Source organism: Hipposideros armiger, unplaced genomic scaffold, assembly GCF_001890085.2.
Source record: "Hipposideros armiger isolate ML-2016 unplaced genomic scaffold, ASM189008v1 scaffold_231, whole genome shotgun sequence".
Classification (NCBI taxonomy): Eukaryota; Metazoa; Chordata; class Mammalia; order Chiroptera; family Hipposideridae; genus Hipposideros; species Hipposideros armiger.
In genome coordinates, this window is record NW_017731581.1 from 878,763 (window position 1) to 899,723 (window position 20,961).

At 38.8% G+C, this 20,961-nt stretch overlaps 1 protein-coding gene across 1 annotated transcript in view; it reads right to left on the reverse strand.

Annotated features, from left to right (window-relative positions):
• Window positions 1-20,961, reverse strand: part of AGBL3 (AGBL carboxypeptidase 3) — a 42,669-nt gene that overhangs the window by 4,056 nt on the left and 17,652 nt on the right. The window contains exons 12-16 of the mRNA XM_019654785.1: window positions 15,732-15,818; window positions 13,135-13,192; window positions 12,437-12,508; window positions 6,623-6,671; window positions 5,064-5,260 (exon numbers count right to left, since the gene is read on the reverse strand). Coding sequence (XP_019510330.1) covers window positions 5,064-5,260; window positions 6,623-6,671; window positions 12,437-12,508; window positions 13,135-13,192; window positions 15,732-15,818 — 463 coding nt within the window. The remainder of the gene's footprint in view (window positions 1-5,063; window positions 5,261-6,622; window positions 6,672-12,436; window positions 12,509-13,134; window positions 13,193-15,731; window positions 15,819-20,961) is intronic.

Here is a 20,961-nt window from a genome sequence, read left to right on the forward strand (position 1 = left end):
TTCAACAATTATTTATTGAGCATCATGTGCTGAGGATTCTATCTAAAAATGCTTACATATCTAAAGCTTATGCTTTCATTACAGGGGCAGCAAATAAACAAGTAAAATATAATACTATGTTAGATAATGATAAAGGTGATGGGATAAAATAAAGCTGGAGAAGGGGATAGCGAAGTCTTGGGGGAAAGGTTAATTTCCATTTTTAAAAAGGTGTTCAGAGAAGGCCTCCCTGTGAAGCTAGTGTGTCAAAGGAGTTCGGGGGTGAGCCATCAGCTTTCAGAGGAAAGAGCATCTTGGCGAGGGGAATAGTAAGAGTCGCGGCCCTGAGCTAGGAGCGTGGTAGTGTGTTCAAGGAATATCAACATGGCGCAATGGCTAAAGGAGAACGAACCAAGGGGAAAGAGATAAGAACTCAGATAGGTAACTTGGATTTAGTTCACATAGAGCCTCACAGGCCATCGTAAGGACTTCGATTGTTCCTGAATGTGAAATGGGGAGTAACTAGAAGGCTTGGAGCAGAGGAGTGTGAGTGTCACATATGAAATTTGTTTTACTAGGGTCATGCTGGTTGCTGAGTTGAGAGCCGATTGAATAGGGGCAAGGTTGGACCAGCAGGGAGATCTCTTGGAAGGCTATTGAAATAACCCAAGAGACAAGATGATAGCTTGGACCAGGGTGGTGGCAGCAGTGGCCAGAAGGGCGAGGTGTGTGTGTGTGTGTGTGTGTGTGTGTGTGTGTGTGTGTGTGTGTTTTCCTGGATATATTTTGGAATTTTCTAATGAATTAGATGTGGGGTGAGAGAAGAAGAGAAGAATTGGTGGTGGCTGCAAAGCTTCTGATTTGAGAAAATGAAAGGATGCAGATATGAGGAAAACTATGGAAAGAGCATGTTAAAGAGTCCTTTATTAGATGATATGAAGGAAGTATTGTTTATTTTGTTAACTGTGATAATAAAAGTATAACATTAAAAAAAAAAGTTTATCAAACTGCCCTAAAAGTAAAGTCTACTTAAAAAGTATGTATTCCACTACACATCTATTAGGATTGCTACTATCAAAAACCCCAGAAAATAATAAGCATTGGCAAGGGTATGGAAAAATTAGAACCCTTGTTCACTGTTGGTGGGAATGTAAAATGGTGTAGCTGCTGTGGAAAACAGTATGATGGTTCCTCAAAAAATTAAAACTAGAACTACCATATAATCCAGCAATTCCACTTCTGGGTATATGCGCCAAAGAATTGAAAGCAGAGTCTCAAAGAGTTATTCGTACATCCGTTCATAGCAGCGTTACTCACAATAGCCAAAAGGTGGAAATTCAGGGGCCCACTGATGAATACATGGATAAACAAAATGTGGTACATACATATAATGGAATAGCGTTCAGCCTTAAAAAGGGGAAAACACCCTCTGATACCTGCTACATCATAAATGAACCTCGAAGACATTATGCTAAGTGAAATAAGATAGTCACAAAAAGACAAATATTTGATTCCACTAATAAGAGCTACCGAGAACAGTCCAAGTTGTAGAAAGAGAAAGTAGGAAAGTTGCCAAGGGCCTGGGGGAGGGAGGAACGGGGAGTTATTGTTTAATGGGTAAGGAGTTTCAGTTTTGCAAGATGAAACGAGTTCTGGAGATTGTGTACACAACAATATGAAGGTACGTAACACTGAACTTTATACTTAAAAATAGATAAGATGGTAAATTTTATGTTATGTGCATTTGAACACAATTTAAAATATCAATATACATAGGAAGAGAGAGGGGTAAACAAACAAACAAACAAACAAAAAAACCTGAGTAAAGCCTGAAGGAAGAATAGCAGACATCTTAAAGGATGTGGCAGGAGTGCTTCTATTGGGTCGTCGGGAAAGTCGTGACGCATTTTTTGCATTGAAAAACATAGAAAAATACATCATGACTCTCCCGACGACCCAATAATTATAATGCCTGAATTGGTATATAGACAGCATAAGAAAAAGTAGAATACGCGTAGAATAAAAGCAAGAGCTACATTATCCTTTGGAAAAAAATGTTTATCTAATTAAGAGATACACATTGAACTATCATATTTATGGACAAAATGATATGATTTGCTGAATTTGCTTTAAATACTTTAGCAAAAAAAAGGGGGGTGGGAATATAGATGAAAAGAGAAATGCAGGATGCTGATAACTATTAATGGTGGGTGATGAGCACCTGTGGGTTCATTATTCTATTTTCTCTACTTTTGTTTATGTTTGAAATTTCTACAACACAGCTGTTTATTTCTTTTTCTTTTTCTTTTTTTAAAAAGGAACTGGCCATTGTTCAAGAGAAAGGAAACAGGAGACTTAAGTACTTACTGAACGAAGCTGGACTTGAAAGATAATGAATGAGGGTGTGGGGTGATTACGTAGCAGTCTGACAATACTGGCAAATGAAATGAACTTTCTGCAATTTCTTGACACACCATTCCCAGGCCATTCAACAAACCTTCACTGAAGGATTATTATGTATCTGGCGTTATGTTTGGTTTGGTAAATAGGAATGAAAAATATAGCCCTTGACCTTTAATAGGCTAACAGTTAGGACTAGAGAGAAAAGTAAAGCATCACCGAGAATGTCTGAGCATGGAGATAAGGCAGGTACTTACTATAGGATTGCAGAAGGGAGACCTCAAGCCATACTTAGGGATGGATAATAAAAGCTTCCTAATTCCTCATTAACCTGAGTCTTGGTGAATAAGTACAAATCGTCTAAGTCAGCGGTTCTCAACCTTCCTATTGCAGCGACCCATAAATACAGTTCCTCATGTTGTGGTGACCCCCAACCATAAAATTATTTTTGTTGCTACTCTATAACTATAATTTTGCTACTGTTATGAATCGTAATGTAAGTATCTTTTTGTTTTCCGATGGTCTTAGGTGACCCCTGTGAAAGGGTCGTTCGACCCCCAAAGGGGTCGCGACCCACAGGTTGAAAACCACTGGTCTAAGTGAAAAAAAAAATAGGGTCATAATCTAGGTAGTGGGACTAACATGGCACATTCAGGAAATCACAAGTATGGTTTAGAATGACTAGAATATCAGGTAGGAGTGAAAAAAGGGTTCCAACCGAGAGGCCATGTTTGTAATAATAATACTTTTGAGAAATTTTCTGAAATAGGAATGATTTCTGATGGGTAGATGTTTACTGATATTTGAATCGAGTTATTAGGGAGCCATTGAAGACTGTACGCAAGGAAGTGATATAATCAGATCTGCATCTTTTTGAAAGATCATGCTGGCAGCCTGGAGAATGACGGGCTGAAGAACAGTGGGACTTGGGGCAGAGGGACAAGTTAGGAGGTTAACGCTGCAATTCAAGGGAGGCAGAAAGAGAGTCTGAGCAAAAAGAACAGCAGTGTAAAGAAGAGAAGCAGTCAAGAGAATCGTCGGGAGTAGAATGGATAGAGCTTCTCATTATTGGATATGAAAAACAGAGACGCAAAAGATCAGGCTATGTCTTGGGTTGTTCCTTAGATACTGGGTGATGTCAGTTTACTAAGTGAGGCATGGAATGCAGGTGTGGATGCCATGACTTCCGGGTGTGGCTGACTACAAAACTGGGTACTGCAAAACAATTTGAAAACTATTTTGCAAACTATTTTGAAAAATAAGTTTGTGTTCACCCAACGCCAAAAGAAAAATGACATAGATGCAAAACTATCTCCCAGGATTTATGATGAATTTACTCCTCTACTCTCCTCAGCTGAACCTCAGTATTTGTACTATAGCTCAACAATAACTATAAACTCATCCAGAACTTAAGAAGCCTGACTGGACCTTTCACTCATCTCAGGCAGAATTCATCTCATTTCCTACTTGGTAAATTCAAGAATGAAAAAGGACAGACTTCTTTCTGTAAGGAATTCAGTGATAATGAAGATAAGACATTTTAGAGGAAAAGTTATAGCCCTAAATGCATATATTATAAAGAAAGGAAGCCATGCCTAAGAAAAAAAATAGAGCTCACTCTGAAATGATTTACTTCAGTAAAAAATGGAATTGTAGAATGTTTATTAGTAGGTCATAAAGATTCACTAGGACATATGTGTATAAGATAATGTAATCAAGAAGAAATGAGACTCAGCTCAGGAAAGACTGAATAAGATTAAGAAACAATTTTTAAATTAAGCATGTGGTAAAAGCAGTGGGGAATGTTTAAAAAAAAAAATCTCCCTTTGCAGCGAAATTCCATGAATACTACCTGTCTCCAACTTCTCTCATCCTATTGGGTTGTCGGAAAAGTCATGACGTATTTTTTATCTGTTTTTCGTTGCAAAAATGCGTCATGACTTTTCCGACAACCCAATACTTCAAAATACACTTTAAGTAGATTTGTACCTCGATCATTCTATACTACATCCCCCTTATCCACGGATGATACCAAGACCCAAGTGGATGCCTGAAACTGGGGATAGTACCAAGCTCCGTATATATTATGTTTTTTCCTCTGCATACATACCTATGACAAAGTTTAATTTATATATCAGGTAGGGTAAAAGACTAACACTAACTAATAATAAAATAAAACATAACAAATGCTATAATAAAAGCTATGTGAATGTGGTCTCTCTCTCTCTCTCTCTCTCTCTCCCTCCCTCCCTCTCTCTGTCTCTCTCTCTCTCTCTCTGATAACTGATCTGATAACTGGGAAGGCTACTAAGTGAATAACGGGCGAAGAGCACATATAAATGGACAAACTGGACAAACAGATGATTCATGTCCTGGGCAGGACAGAGGGAGACAGTGTGAGATTTCATCACACTATTCAGAATTGTTATTTCTGGAAATGTTCCATTTAATATTTTAGGACTACAGTTGACTGAAACTGGAAAAGGAAACCAGGAATATGGGGGCAATACTGTACTGACATTTCTCTGACCAAGATCCCCAACAAAACCTCCATGTTGTAAAATCCAATAGTAAATCCATCTCACTTGACGTATCAGAAGCATGTATTGATGATGATACAGTGAAAGCCACCTTTGTATTTATTAAAATCCTAAACCGTAAAAAACCCCCAAAAATCGAAAAACCTTCTGTTGGTATCCTTGTCTTCTCAGTCCAATTGGGAGTTTGTTCGCTCATCGCACACTTCAAGGACGTTACTTTGAAGCAGTTTCCATACAACTCAGTGCTGGCGGGCTGAATTAGTCCCAGGATTGGTCTCTTATCAGCTTCTGAAAAATGTCTTGGTTGGTCTTTGCCAAGCTTCTGAATCACACTTTGGGAGCTGAAAGAAATTATTATGGCTGCTCTGATTTCAATGTCAACAGTGAACTATCTAATCAAGAGGAATGTAGTAGTACTATATTATATTTGTATAGTGTATTTGTATATTTGCACTTCACAGCACGCAAAGTATTCTGACACATATTAGCCTATGAGGGCTCTCACCAGTCCTGTGATAGAAACAGGAAGGCCAATGTTATGGCCATCTCACATCAGCGAGGGAAGATAAGGAACGGTAGGGAATTAGAAAGGTTAAGCTATTTGCTCTAGATCCAAAAGCTAATAAGAGGGAGGGGCAGGTCTAGAATTCACATCTTCTAACCTCAGTATTTTTTCTAGTACTGTCTCTTATCTTCATATAGCATTTGATTTCTTTCCATACAGGTGATAAGTAACATCTTGACAAAAATTAAGCCTTAGTTGAAATCAATTCTAGATCTGAGTACAGGTATGCCCAAGATGATGTCTTACCTAGTTTTTTATGTTTTGGGGGCAGAAGATTCTATGTATTTCAAGAGAACCCATTGTAGTGTGCAGAGACCAAGTTCTTAGAATGGAGGCCCAGGAAGGAAGAACGGGCATACCACGTTTCTCTGTTGTACAAATTCAGTCTGTTCTCAAAGACTTATCTGTCCATGGTTCAGGTGGTTAATATTATTCCTTACGACAGGGCAACTTGCCAAGGGAGCTAGTGATATAGTAATTACCGGTTGTGACACAACTATAAAGTTCATCCATGTTATCCCTACTTCTCTTGCTATTCCTTTTCCAGTTTTTAGGTAGTAGTATTATGCCTATGTGACCAACGCTCCGATTGCTATTACAGATAGCAAAACATTTGATAGTCATGCACTCTAAAGTGCTAAATAATTATCGTATGCCAGAAATATTTCTTTTTAGATCGAGAAGCTCAGATAATGCAGTGAGATAAAGGTATAGGCGTAAATGTCTGACTGTAGATTTTAAGGCATCCATTGGGGATAGTTTGGGGATATTGACACCTCAGAGTTTTTCTGTGTGTTTTTTTGGTTTTTTTTTTTAGCTGAGCCATCCTGCCACCTGTTGGCAGCTCAGTGGCAGCTAGCTCAGGCCAGGACTCGAACCGCTGTTGTTCAGAGCTCAAACTCTTGAGCGAGCTCTTAACCAACTGAGCCACTCAGCTGGCCTTACCTTGGAGCTTTTTAAACCTATCATATGGGCACTCCTATATATAAAACTAACCTCGTCACAGATACTATGTAGAATAGAAGGAGATACCCGATTAACAATTGTTATAAAAAAAAGTCACTTTTACCTGTTGCTTTAATTCAAACTCAAAAATCTTTAAGACAGAGGGAAAGGAGTAAGGTAGTAGTTCTCCTACCTCAAGCATCTTTTCAGAAGCCAAGGAGGGGCTTGTCCAGGTATTTTCTCTAAAAAAGAGAATATATCATAAAATTTCTGAACCCAGATTTTTAAGATTAACAAAACATACTTTTTTACGTTCTCGATAATTACCTTATTCATATATTTAACGACTAGCTTCATTGAGCTTATCTTTAATTAATGTGCCATTGTCTCATTCTGACATATGAAATGTGTTAGTAAATATCACCCCTGGAAGCCTTTTAACTAAATTCTTTTAACAGAATAGCAAACAGTAGAAATACCTATCCAATAATTGTCAAACAATTCAGAACTGAATATACAGAGGGTGCCAAAAAAACATATACACATTTTAAGAAAGGAAAACTGTATCAAAATTGTAATACTCAATATATGCCGATAACAAAAGATGAATACAAGTCCCGTTTGACTTCTGCAATTACAAGAGGTGCTCAAAGTGGTTACTCTCAGTGCCCAGGCACTTCTGATTACAGTGAACTACTGCTTGAGCCACGTTGACCAAAGTTTCCACTTGTGTACATTTTTTTGGCACCCCTGGTATGTTATGTTAGGCCTATGAAGGATACCTATGTGCATAGTAGGGTGACTAACTTTTTAGTGAGCCAACCCAGGACACAACCATACCAGACCAAAAAAATAGTATAACGTGTAACAAATAATTATACACAAACGTATTACGATTTTCACATAAAATATAAAATAGGTGTTTATTTAAAATTACATATTCTTCGGTATTTGCTTTTATGATATATAAATGCTTTTAAGCCAAACAAAAGGACTAGTTAACAGTGGTAATCAGTAGTGATTAACAGAACAAATTAAATAAACAGTATGGGAGAATAATATAACAGTATATTTGTGTCTTTCCTCTTCATTGGACATTTAAATTTTATAACCCATATTATTTTGTTATCTTGAGCCAGATAAATATAAGACCTTTTCAAAGTGGAATGTAAACACAGTGGGGCAACTAAATAGATATTACCCCTATTTGATAAAACTTATCAGGACATGTACTTTATGTCTCGTGATAAAGTGCTGTGTTTTTGCGCTGTGTTTCCTTTCCCAGTAATACTCTCGGAGCTGCCTGCAGCCTTCTTATCTTTATGGACTGGTAAAAAACAGAACACAATCAAAATCAAGTTCTGTTTGACTTGCAGATCTCCTCTTTGCACACCCACACGACACGACACGGATCCCTGGTGGCCGTCCAACACAGCGATATCAAGTTAGATATCCTGTCAACAAAGGACTCTGACCCGGGAATGGCAGGTGTCTAGACTTGTAGGGAATTACTTTCCAGCTCTGCAAAAATGTCCACCCACTTTGTATCTAAAGACTCGTTTTAGTAGTCTACCTTTTTGGCATTCAGGCCCTTTGCATCTTTCCTTTTTTAAAATTTTATTAAATGTATTGGGATGATATTGGTTAATAAAATTATATAGGTTTCAAGTCTGTAACTCTATAATACATCATCTATATGTTGCATTGTGGGCTCACCACCCAAAGTCACATCTCCTTCCGTCATCGTATATTTGATCCCCTTTCACCTTTTTCTACCTCCTCCCCCCACCCACCCCCTTCCCTCTGGTAACCACTATACTGTTGTCTGTGTCTATGAATTTTTGTTTGTCTTGTTCATCTGTTGCTTTAAGTTTTATATCCCACATGAGTGAAATCAGATGGTTCTCAACTTTTGTCATTTCGCTAAAGCACACAGATAATCTGAACTTAAATTGAAGGTGGATTTCAAATAAAGTTTTTAGTGTTGTTTAACTTGCTGCCCAAACTTTCTGGTGACATATTTTTGAAATCTGAGTCGGTCTGATTTACCCCAGAATGTAATTTTTTCCACTGTGTGAGTTTTTGTCATAATCTGAACAGAATACCGAACAACTGAGGCACAGTTAATTCATCCTGTTCTATACTCCTTATGGCCTCTTCAAAGATCACCGAACAGTTTTAGAGAAACAGTTTTATTTTCTGTTTTCCTCCATATCTAGCATAATCATTGAATAGTATAACTTGAGACCTCTGGGAAGCGGATGAACATCAGATTTTTAAAAGAATGTGAACAAAGACAGAAAGGAGATTTTGTAACAAAGACTGAATATAAGAGAGTGGCCGAAACACAGAACAATAGTCTCAGTAACGTTAAAATATCAAATGAACTAAGATATGAAGAAAGAATGTTTAGATTTGTTCTGCTGGGATTATTTAAAAATACCGATGGGTGACAAACAGCAGAATCCCTCAGCTCTTAAGCTGCTTCTGTCTTTTCCATCAAAAAGAGTTTTCTTCTGACTAGAAAGGGGGTGAAGGGTAGAATAAACATTAGTAAGAGATTACAGAAGTCAAAAGGCTGTGAATGAATTATCTATAGTCCCAGACATATAACATGTTAAGTAAGGAAAGAATGTGTGTATAAGATCACAAAACCATTGAGAACAATCTTTTAAGAATTCAAGGAATTGACTCTCTTCTCCTTGTTAAGGGCCTAACTTGTCAGTTAAGATTCCATCATCATTTAAGGATCAATTCTTTCAAGAAAACTTTCTCTGAGGTGTCCAGGCTGGATTCGATCCCCCTCTGAGTAATGAGAGCAATTTCTGAATATCATTATCCCTCAATCTATCTCACTCTTACTGTAATGAACTGTATATGAGTCTTATTAAACTTTGATACCTACTCCTTAAATGAGTAGCTAATCTAGTTGAAGAAAGGGAGGATTACATTTCAGGCAGAGAAGACGCCATAGGCAAATGCAAGGACGTGAGAAGGCTGATGTTTTTCTTTCTTTTTTTTTTTTTTAAAGAATGTATTGGGGAATGGGGGAAAGGGAACAGTGTTGGGGAATTGGGGAAGGGAAACAGCCAAGTTGTTGTCCTTCAATCTTGGTTGTGGAGGGCGCAGCTAGCTCAGCTCCAAGTTCAGTCACCACCAGGCCGCCTGTCGGCAGCTCGCGGCCGCTCAGCTCAAGGTGCCATGTTCAATCTTAGTTGTGGGGCGGGGCGCAGTCCACCATCCCATGCAGGAGTCGAACTGGCAACCTTGTTGTTAGGAGCATGTGCTCTCCCAGCTAAGCCATCCTGCCACCTGTTCGTAGCTCAGCGACAGCTCAGCTCAGGCACAGCTCACTGGCCCATGTGGGAATCGAACCGGTGACCCTGTTGCTCAGAGCTCGTGCTCTTAACTGACTGAGCTACTCGGCCGGCTCCAAGGCTGATGTATTTTGAGGCTACAGGAAGATCATCTTTACTAAGGTGTTAAGAGGAAAGCAAGAAAGAAAGCTGGAGAGTTGCTAGAGGTCAGTTCACTGCAGTCTCGTACGTCACATTAGAGAACTTGGTTTCTATACTGCAGTAGTCGTAAAAAAAATTTTTTTTTTTAAAGTAACAGACCATTATTGAAAATAAAGTTGTACAGAAAGCTACTCAGGATGAATAAGGGTTGGATGGCCCCAAATGCTGGGCCTCCCATCACCTCTCACTATAGCCCCCAAAGTGGTGAGTTGCAAAGCATGGTCTGCAGATGACCAATAGCAGAATTATCTGAGGTACCTGATAAGAAACGCAGAACCAGGGGTTGACAAGAAAGACCAACTCAGAATCAGAAGCTGGTGCTTTCATGAGCTCCTCAAGTCATTCTTGTGTACACTAAAAATTTAAAACCAGACATTCTATAAGAAATCTGGTCCATAATCTTCAAAAATGCCAGTATTGTGAATGATGAAAGGCTGAGCAGCTGTTGCAAATTAAAAGAGAATAAAGGAATATGGCAATTAAATGCAATTCATGATCTTGAATCAGGGAGAAGTTTTGCTCTAAAGGACATTGTTGGTACATTTGGCAAAATTTAACGATAGTATGATAGAAAATAGTATTGTATCAAAATTGAATTTCCTGATTTTAATGTTAAGAGACTGTTCTTGGAAAGTATTTTCTTAGGGATAAAAGAGCATGACATCTACAAAAAAATGTATTGGGGGAGAATATAGATAGTAGATAGATACAGTTCTTTGAAATTATTCTTGAAATTACTTCAAAAGTAAAAGTTAAAAAAATTTCAAAGAGAAAGGCTAAAAAATACTGTGTTAAGTCTTAGGGGTGTGATCATTTCAACCACTGTTAGGAAACTGGGAATTACTGAAAGGCTTTGGGTTGGTGGTGTTACCTAATCAGATTTGTGTTTTGATAGATCGCTTTTATCAGGTAGAATTAGGGTGATAATATTGGTGGCTAAGAGACCAGTTAGAAATCTGTAATACTCCTTGTAAGTAGGCAATAAGAGTCTGAAAAGAATGATGGTAGTTAACATGGAGAAACAGGGATTATGAGGTCAAATCAGCTCGATTTCAGTGGATGACTGGATATGAGGGGTGGGAGTGAAAACACAAAAAAAGAAGAACTATCAGATTTCTAGCTTGGGTGGTTATGGAGATAGTACTGCTACCAAAGTTTCAGAGAATACAGGAGCGATGACATTTAGCATAGAATTAGATGAATTTGAATGTGGATACATGGGACATCTACGTGAAGATGTATAGTAGATAGTCAAATATAAGAGTCTGAAGCTTTGACAAGAAATCAAATGTATGTATAGATAGGTATGTACATGCATGTATATGTATACACACAAATATGTGTGTATATACACATGTATATAGTACAACAGTGTGACCATAATCAAGATCAAGAGTTCATGAAAGAAAGGCTGAATCTAAGGGACTTCATTTCACAGGAATAAATTTAAGGAGCCGTACATTGAACCAAAATACCAAAACAAAATTGAAGTAGAGAAGGGAGGAGACATAACAGCAGCTGCACTACGAGAATAATACTTTATAGATTTGAGTATATGTTAACCCATTATGTTGATATCTTAGGATAATTTTTAAAGAATAAGATCTTAGACTGCATTAATGAAAATCTAGTATTTAGAAAGAAGCAAATGAGAATGATGACGTATTGTATAATCGTTAGATGACATTTGCAATACTGTGTTCAATTTCATTCAAGCTTGAATAGTGATAGAAAAGAGTAAAATAAGATGGTAGAGGGACTTGGATCTTGCTGTATTAGGGACAGCTGAAAGAAATGGAAGGCAAGTTTCAGGGAAATGGCTGTTTTAAAAAAATACTTATGATCTATCGTGTGGCAGAAGCATTACATTTATTCTCATTATTTCAAGGAGAATTAGGGGAAATGAGTCAGTCAGAAATGTTCACCTTCAAGGTTCCTTCACTCTATGTTTTGTGTTATTAAAGTGGTGGATGCAATTTACCGGGACACGTGTTTTTAACTCAACATAAAAAGAACTTTCTCAATGCTACAGCTCTCTAGCAATGGAATGGACTGTATTGCAATTTGATTAACTACTTGTCAACAGAGTGTAGTCAGTTAAAGGTTGGATAAGCCTGGATCCTGTAATGAGTAGGAGGTGAGAGTAGAGTACTCTCGAGGTTTCTCTCTGTTTTAAGATTCAGTGAGATGGGAATGAAGAGATTAGACAATCAGATGAATATTTCCTTTTTGGGCTGGGCAAATTTACGAGAAAGCAAATTGATATATGATGAGTATCTACTGGCTTCCTCTATATACTTCTAGAGCTATAAAGAAAAATAAAGATTCGAGATTCATAATTTCTGGGAAGGTGAATTGTTGTCTATCCAATTTGAAGCTAACCTTCGAGTTTCTTATATGTAGATCTTGCATGCACACATATTATTAAATAGCTCATACACAGATGATAGGTGACTACTCATTGCAGTCTTCATTCCCGTGTCACTCACCCAAATGTTGATTAGGGAGCTGTCTTCCGTCATAATCAAGTACATAATCATCTGATACATTTGGCCTTGTATCTAGAAAAGGTGGTAAAAGATCATTACCAGCATGGAAACAATCCCTTGACTCTTACATGTCATATTTTTATCTTTTTCTAAATGAAAAATGCTAGCAGATAATATGTAAGCAGTTTAGCTCAATTAATACAAACAGTTGTTAAATCTTACGAATTTTGGTTGCATTTTTGCCATTTATAGCAAAACTCTAAAAAATGTTCATGCCCTTTGGGTCAGCAATTCCTTTCTAAGAATCTATTATAAATAAATAAGAGTATACACAAATGGGGAGTTATAAGGTCTTTATTGTTGTTTATAATAGAAAAATGTAAATAAAAGTTTAACAATGGGGGTGGCCAAAGAAATTAAGGTTTATTAAGACAATGGAATACTTTGCCACCATTTATGAACATGTCGAGAAGTTAATAGTGTACTGCAACTTTAAATGAAAACATAGGTTGTAAAAACCACCTTGTTTACTTGTTTGTCTCCCCCTATTAAAAGGTGAGCTCCTAGGGAAAAGAGATGGTGTCACTTCTTAACATCCCCAAGCACAAAGCACAGTGGTGACCTAAGTTGTGGCACATCAAAAAGTTTGTTGAGTAAATGAATTTATTGCTCATGAAAGGGTGGAAGCAGTACATTACCTTTCACTTCAGAATTTGATTCTTTGTGTCTTTGCATTAAATGTTCTTTATCACAAACCTAATGGAACACAGAACCAGAAGAAAAGCAATACTATGTTATGAACATGAAAATGAGGTGTATTTCCTATATGATTGATGGTAGTTTTCAACATTTCTCATTTTATCCTCATAGGTTTAGAATGGATAAAATAATCTCTTAAATAAGAACCTTCTAATACCTTTCACAACACGACTTTTCTCCTATAGCAATGAGTAGAAGAAAATACTGATGTTCTATTTGGGCATGGAAGGGAGTTTAAAATTTTTTCACTTCATAGAGAACTTATTTATGATGAGAGACGAAAAATGTAGTTGATAATCTCACTTACTAAAATGAAAAAAGTAAAGATGTAGGAAGATAAGAGTCTGAAATGGGTGAAAATATATAAAATTGTATGAGAATGCATAAGCAATGACAAAACTGTGCTTATATTAAAAAGATGAAAAATATTTTCTTGTAGCTTGTAAAGAAGTTCAGAGTTAAGAAAGAGCACACAGGACAAAATCAGATAGATTTTGAGTAAGGTCTGGATTGTACCAATGTCAATTACAAAAGTGAATCTATAATTATTTCAAAATAAAAAGTTGAAAAATAGAATTCAGGGAGGCAGAGAAAAATAATTCCAAAAGTCCTTGGGAAATCAAGACTTTGTTAATTCAGTCCACATTTGGCAGAAGACAGTGAATTTGGTGTTCAGTATGTGCTGAACGAACTTGTTACTGCTAACTACATTCCCCACTGGTGCCTGATCACTATTATTAACACAGGAAATATTTGTAAAACAGCTTCTGACATTTTTTTATTTGAACATTTGAGTAGAAATCTAATCTGAGTCTGATACTCAGGTCTTCTCCAGCTTCTGGGTTTTCTGCAGGTAACAGAGGCTTAAATATTGATTGATTGGATCCAAAGGTGGATTGTTTGGACCCCATCAACTAGGGATATCACTTTAATTGTGCTTCATCTGTGTCTGTCAGGCTTATTTGCTAACTAGACAATTCTATTGAACTCTTGGTATCATCTTCCTCCCCTAATCCCTTGTATCACACTTCTGGGACTTACATTGCTTCTTTAGTGGCTGGATTATTTTAGTGAAGCCCCCTTTCTTATCCCCTGCACTGTTAAGCCTCTGAGTTTGCTCCCCAGGGGTGCTCACTTTTGGTATGCTCACATTCACCCTGGGCAGGGGTTTGGGCACGGCTGTCTCTTCCCATGATCACACCCAATTATTAAGTTCCACAAATCTCTGACATTCAGCTTTACTGTTTTCAACAATACTCTGGGCATCAATTGTTCAACAGACTTTATCTAATCAAACGTGGGCTCCTTCGAAGGGATAGTTCCTGAGATGGTGTCTGAGATTTGTTCCTCCCAGCTGTCTCTACCCAGTTCTCTCTGGCAAACTAGCCAGCCTACGGTTTAGCCTGTATTTCCACTGAATCTACCAATCTCCTCACAATGGCCTTTTACCACACATCTACTGTTTTTGAGAAGGCCCTTAAACTTGAATTTCTCCATGATCTGCTGTAAATTCACTTCTTGTGGGAAGAGATTAGGAGCTATCTGTTTTATTTGGTTCTTCCCCAAGGCAAAATTTCTGACCTGAGTGTCTGTGGAGCTGAAGGTGGGCACAATAGCATTATCCTTTCAGTGATACCCCACTTTAGGAGCTGAGCTGTAGGTGGAACGAGGGAGTTGTCTGAGGTCTTCTCTACTGGCCTCTCTCAGTATAGAACCACCACTTGACAAGCCAAGGCAAGGATTATTAGAGCCCCAAATTTTCTCAGCAATAAAGTATCCTGAATGGGGTCTGCACGCACATGAAATGTAGCTTCAGCAACAGCTGGAGGCAGGATAAGAAATATGATGCCCTGCCCCTCTGGGAAGATAGCCCTCCAACTGGTGTCTGTGGGGAGACCAGGCCCTGTGTTCTTGGTGGCACTACTCTGGAGTGGGATCTAGTATCACCGAGCTGGGAGGAGGAAGGTAGGGGGGAGTCCTGACTCATACCACAGGCCTCCACTGTTTTCTTGTTTGTTTTTTTACCAGCTGTAATAGATTTTCATGAATATATGTTTTATTCATTTCCTATATGCCCTTAGGACCATTTACAGACAATTTAAATGTTTTTTTTTTTTCCTTACATAATTTTCACCAACTCTTGCTAATGAACAAGTAAGTTTGCAGAGGTCCTCCTACTGGTATGGTGGAGGCTGATCTGCCAGCACTGGCTATGTTATATTTTTGTATTTCCATTTCACTTTTCTTAGTTTTAATTTACTTCTTCTTGCTATCCTGGATGCATCTTTGTAAGATGCCTCAAATACTTTTCCGAGTAAGGTAAGCTAATAAGTGATATTTAAATATAGCACTCCTTACTAAGACCCACCTCTCACCTGTCACGGTTCTTTTGTGTTTTTGTGAACAGTAAATAACATGAGGGAAATTTTTCCTGAGGAAAAAATTGGGGTATAAGACGTGTAAGAGGGAATCACTCGCCATTCTCCTGCAATCATTTTTGCAAAAGCTGTTAACCACCAGATCAATGACTATTTACCTCTTGCTCTTGTCTGGCATTTCGAAGGCTTGCTATGTTAGAATTTCTTTCCTTCTTTGTTTTCAGATGTTTTTTCTTGGTTTTTATCTAGGTAAAGATCATATTTAAAATCAACATTTAATCAACGCATCAAAGAATATATATGCAGACATAAAACTATCTTGAGACTTCCACTGCTAGGGAGCTGAAGTACTTTTCCTATGCCTCCCACTAAGTACAATTAAAACCCTGGGTATTATATACAAAATATACATAAGAGGCTCTAAAAGATGGAAGGAAAGCTAACTGCAGAGGGACCTCAGAGCAGAAGGGCAGCATGACTTAGTATGCATCCTGTGTCTTCTTTTTGCCTCCTACTCCCAGCCTTAGAGCTGGAGTAGCCAGCAACCCAGAAACGCCAATGAGTAACAAAATAACGGCTGAAAACGTCCCAAATCTGATGAAAGACCTGAATGCGAGCATCCAAGAAACTCAATGATCTCCAAGTAAGATGAAAACAAAAAACCCCACACCAATTCCATATAAATTTTAGGATTATTCTAGTTCTGAGAAGAAAGCCATGGGTATTTTGATAGGGATTGCATTGAATCTGTAGGTTACTTTGGGTAGTATGTTCATTTTAATAATATTAACAAAGAAAGACAAATACTGTATGGTTTTACTTATATGAGGAATCTAAAAAAACAAAACAAATGAACAAAGCAAAACAAACAGACTCATGGAAACAGAGATCAAAGTGACGGTTGCCAGAAGAGAGGGGGAAGAGGGATGGGTGAAAAGGTGAAGGGGAATATAGTCAAAAACACTGTGATAGTTTGCACAGTGATGGATGATTACTAAACTTAGTGTGATGATCACATTGTAAGGTATATAAACGTTGAATCACTATGTTATACACCTGAAACTAACATAATATTGTATACCAACTATACTTAAATAGAATACATTAAAAAAACATATTTAGGGCTGGCTGAGTAGCGCATTGGTTAAGAGTTGGCTTGGGAGCGCCAGGTCTGAGCAGTAGGGCCCCGGTTCGGATCCCACATATGAGGGCCAGTGACACTGCCCTCTACAGCTAAGACGGTGAACAACAGCTCGACCTGGAGCTGGGCTGTTGTGAGTTGCCAGTGACAGCGCAGGCTGCAGCCCCTGTTGCAGTGGCCTGCCGTAAGTTACCGTGAGCGGCCAGCAGCCAGCATGAACTGCTGTAAGCCGCCATGGGTGGCCCTCCAATGGCCGGCGAGTGACTGCCTCACCCGGGAAAAGCGCAACGATAATACCAACGTGGGCCAGTGAAGCAACGTCCTCCACAACTAGACTGAAGAACAAAAAAATGACAGCAACTTGTCTGTTCCCCTTCCCTGATTCACCAATAAAATCTTAAAACAAAAACAAACAAACAAACAAAAACATATTTACAATAAAAAACCCACAGCAAGGCACATTATAATCAAACTTTTGAAGTCAAAGACAAAAAGAGAATCTTGAAAGCAGCAGGAGAGAAGCAAATTGTTCCATGCAAGGGACCCTCAATCAGATCATTAGCAGATTTCTCATCAGAAACTTTGGAGACCAGAAGACAGTATGTCAATATATTCAAGGTGCTGAAAGAAAAACAAAACAGCAGAACTGACCTTCAAAACTTAAGGAGAAATTAAAACATTCCCAGATAAACAAAAGCTGAGCGTGTTCGTGACCATTAGACATGCCCTGCAAGGAACGCTCAAGGGAGTCTTGCAAGATGAAATGAAAGGACATGGGGGCAGTAACTCGAAACCATGGGGGAGAAATGAAGATCTCAATAAAGGTAAATACATGGGCAGTTATAAGAGCTAGTATTGGGGGCAGCCAGTTAGCTCATTGGTTAGAACGCAGTGCTCATTAACACCAAGGTTGTCAGTTCGATCCCCACATGGGCCACTGAGATACGCCCTCTGCAAACTAGATTGAAATAACTACTTGACTTGAAAAAAAGAGCTAGTATTATTGTAACAATGGTTTCAAACTGTACTTTTTGTTTTCTACATGATTTAAGTGACTAACACATCTAAAGGAAAAAATACAATTACTAGTATAAAAGCTGGTATTACTGTAACTTTGGTATGCAACTCAAAATCTTGTTTTATATATACTTTAAGAGGCTAATACATTTCAAGGAATTAGTAGCTTATGTTTTGGGACACACAATGTATAAAGATGTAATTTTGTGACGTCAATAACCAAAAGGCTGCAGCTGTGAAGGACCAGTTTCTGTATGTAATTGAAGGTAAGCTGCTATAAATTCAGATTAGAGTATTGTATCTTTAAAATGTTAAATGTAATCCCCGTGGTGACCATAAAGAAAATACTTATAGAATATACACAAAAGGAAATGAGAAAGGAACTTAAACATTTCACTACAAAAAAAATCAACTAAACACAAAAAAGACAATAATGCAGGATAGGGGAGAAGCAATACTGTAAGACATACAGAAAACAAATAGCACAATGAGATAAGTGAGTCCCTTTTTATCAGTAATTATTTTCACTGTAAATGAATTAAACTCTCCAATCAAAAGGCAGATATTGGCAGAATGGATAAAAACACACGATCTAACTATATGCTGTCTACAAAAGACTCAACTGGTATTCAAAGACACAAACAGGTTGAAAGTGAAAGGATAGAAAAAGATATTCAAATGGTAACCCAAAGAGGGCAGACAAGAGACTTTAAATTTAAAAACGTTACAAGAGACAAAGTATATTATATATTAATAAAAGATTCAATATAGCAAGAAGATAGCAGTTATATATGTACCTAATGACAGACCATTAAATCATATGAAGCAAAAATTGAAAGGACTGAAGAGAGAAATAATAACAGTTGGAGATTTCCATACCCCACTCACAACGATGAACAGAACAAGCAGATAGAAAATTTGTAAGGAAATAGAGGACTTACTGCAGTCACATAGGAATAATATAGAAATTGATACCTAGAAGTATGAGGCTGTCCTAATGAAAACCTAAACTATGTGACAATCATTGGCTTTGTGACTGGATAACAACAGGGGGTGTGGAAACCGGTACAGGAAGCTAGAGCAATAGTGACACAGTTATGTCGAGGTGATAACATTTAGTCAACCTGTCTTCTGTGACAGTGTGAAAGAAAATGTACCTAACAGACTTGGGTCACTGGACAAAGACATTGTTCAGCTCAAACAATATTTGGACAAAAGAACTGAATTGAGAGGGGAAACAGAGAGCCCCCAATTCTAGAATTTGAAGGTTGGCTGCGGCATAGCCTTAAGGCAAAGGTCAAGCCAAAGGTATGGCTTTTACATCTGTGGTAGACAATCTCTAAGATAGCCGCTAATGATCCCCATCTCCTCGCCTTCATGCCCTTCTGTAATCCTCTGTCCTTGAGGGTGGACTCAACCTAAGGGCTCACTTCTAATAAGGAGAATATGGCAAAAGCGATGCGATTTGGCTTCTGAGATTAGGCTGTAATGAGACTGTAGCTTCTACCTTGTGTGTCCCTTCTTGCTTGTTCACTCTGATGGAGGCCAGTTATAGGGTGTGAGCTCCCTAATGGGGGAGCCCAGATGGCAAAGAACTGAGAGAAGCCTTCGACCAATAGCCAGCAAGGAAATGAGGCTGTCAGCCCAACAGCCTATGAGGAACTGAATCTTGTCAACGACCATGTGAGTGAACTTGAAAATGGGTCCTTCCTCAATCAAGTGAGACCGCAGCCTGACCAACACCTTTGCTGTAGCCTTTTGAGAGACCTTGGATGTAAGTGCCTGGCTAAACCACTGCTGGATTTCCGACACTCAGAAAGTGTGTAATAATAAGTGTTTGTTGTTTTTACGCTGCTCGTGTTTGAGGTGATTTGTTACTCAGCAACAGACACTAATACAACATCTATATTAGTTCATTTGGCTGCTCTAATAAAATATCGCAGACTGGGTGCCTTATAAATAACAGAAATTTATTTCTCGTCATTCTGGGGCTTAGAAGGTGGAGATCAGAGTGCCGGTATGGTCAGGTGAGGGCTCCCTTTTGGGTTGCAGACTTCCTGCTGCACCCTCACATGGCAGAAGGGGCTAAGGCGCTCTCTGGGGCCTGTTTTGTAAAGTCACCAATCCCATTCAGAGGGCTCTTTCCTCATGACCTAATCACCTCCCGAAGGCCCCGCCTTCTAGTCCCAGCATAGTGGGCATTATCATCGCAACATACGAACTTTGGGGGACAGATTTATTCAGACCATAGCATTCTGCCCCTGGTCCTCCCAAATTCACATCCTTCTTACATGGAAAATACATTCATTCTATCTCAACAACCCCAAAAGGTTTAACTCATGCCAGCCTCAACTCTCGATTCCAAAGTCTCACCTCAAATATCATCTAAATCAGATGTGGGTGAGACTCACAGTACCATTCATCCTGAAGCAAAGTTCCTTTCCAGCTGTGAACCTACGAAACCACGGAAGTTACGTGCTTCTAAACTACAATGGTGGGACAGACCTAGGACAGACATTCCCATTCCAAAGGGGAGACACAGGGAAGAAGGATGGGGTGATGGGTCCCAAGGGAGCTCAAAACCCAGCGAGGCAAATTCAATGAGATCTTAAAGCTCAAGAATAATCTTGTCTGGCTCAATGTTCTGCTTTCTGGACCCACTGGGCTGGCAACGTCACCTCTACCACTTGGCGGCCTGTTGCTTGAGCCTGGCTCTCTGTGGGGGCCCTGCCCACACCGTAGCTCATGGCTCCAGGCAGCCCGCCTCCATGGTCTGTTTTGGAGGCCATCTGCCCTGTTCAAACCTAGGAGGTAGTGGCCCTGATGCTCTCTTAGTCACCTTCAGGGCCTTTTTTCCCTTGCCTTGAAGAACAGTGCATGTTCACACCGAATAGCTCTACAGTCCCGCACTATAAAATTCACAAAGTCTGACCGCCTTCCTTCATTCTGTCCTGTCCCCATCCCTGTTTTTCCTATGGGGGGCGGGGCGGGGGAAGGGCTGATTAGTTCTGTGGCTGTCATCCACGTGAATCCCCTTGTAAACTGGTTGGTCCTCCACACCCTTTCTGTTCTCTTCTGAACAAGCTTTCTCATTTTTTTTTTTTTTTGTTAACATAGACAGGCTGAGAATTCTCCAAATCTTTATGTTCTGGTTCTTTTTTGCTTAACAATTCCTTCTCCAATTCATTGATCTCTTCTTGGATATTACGATAAGCAGTCAGGAGGAACCA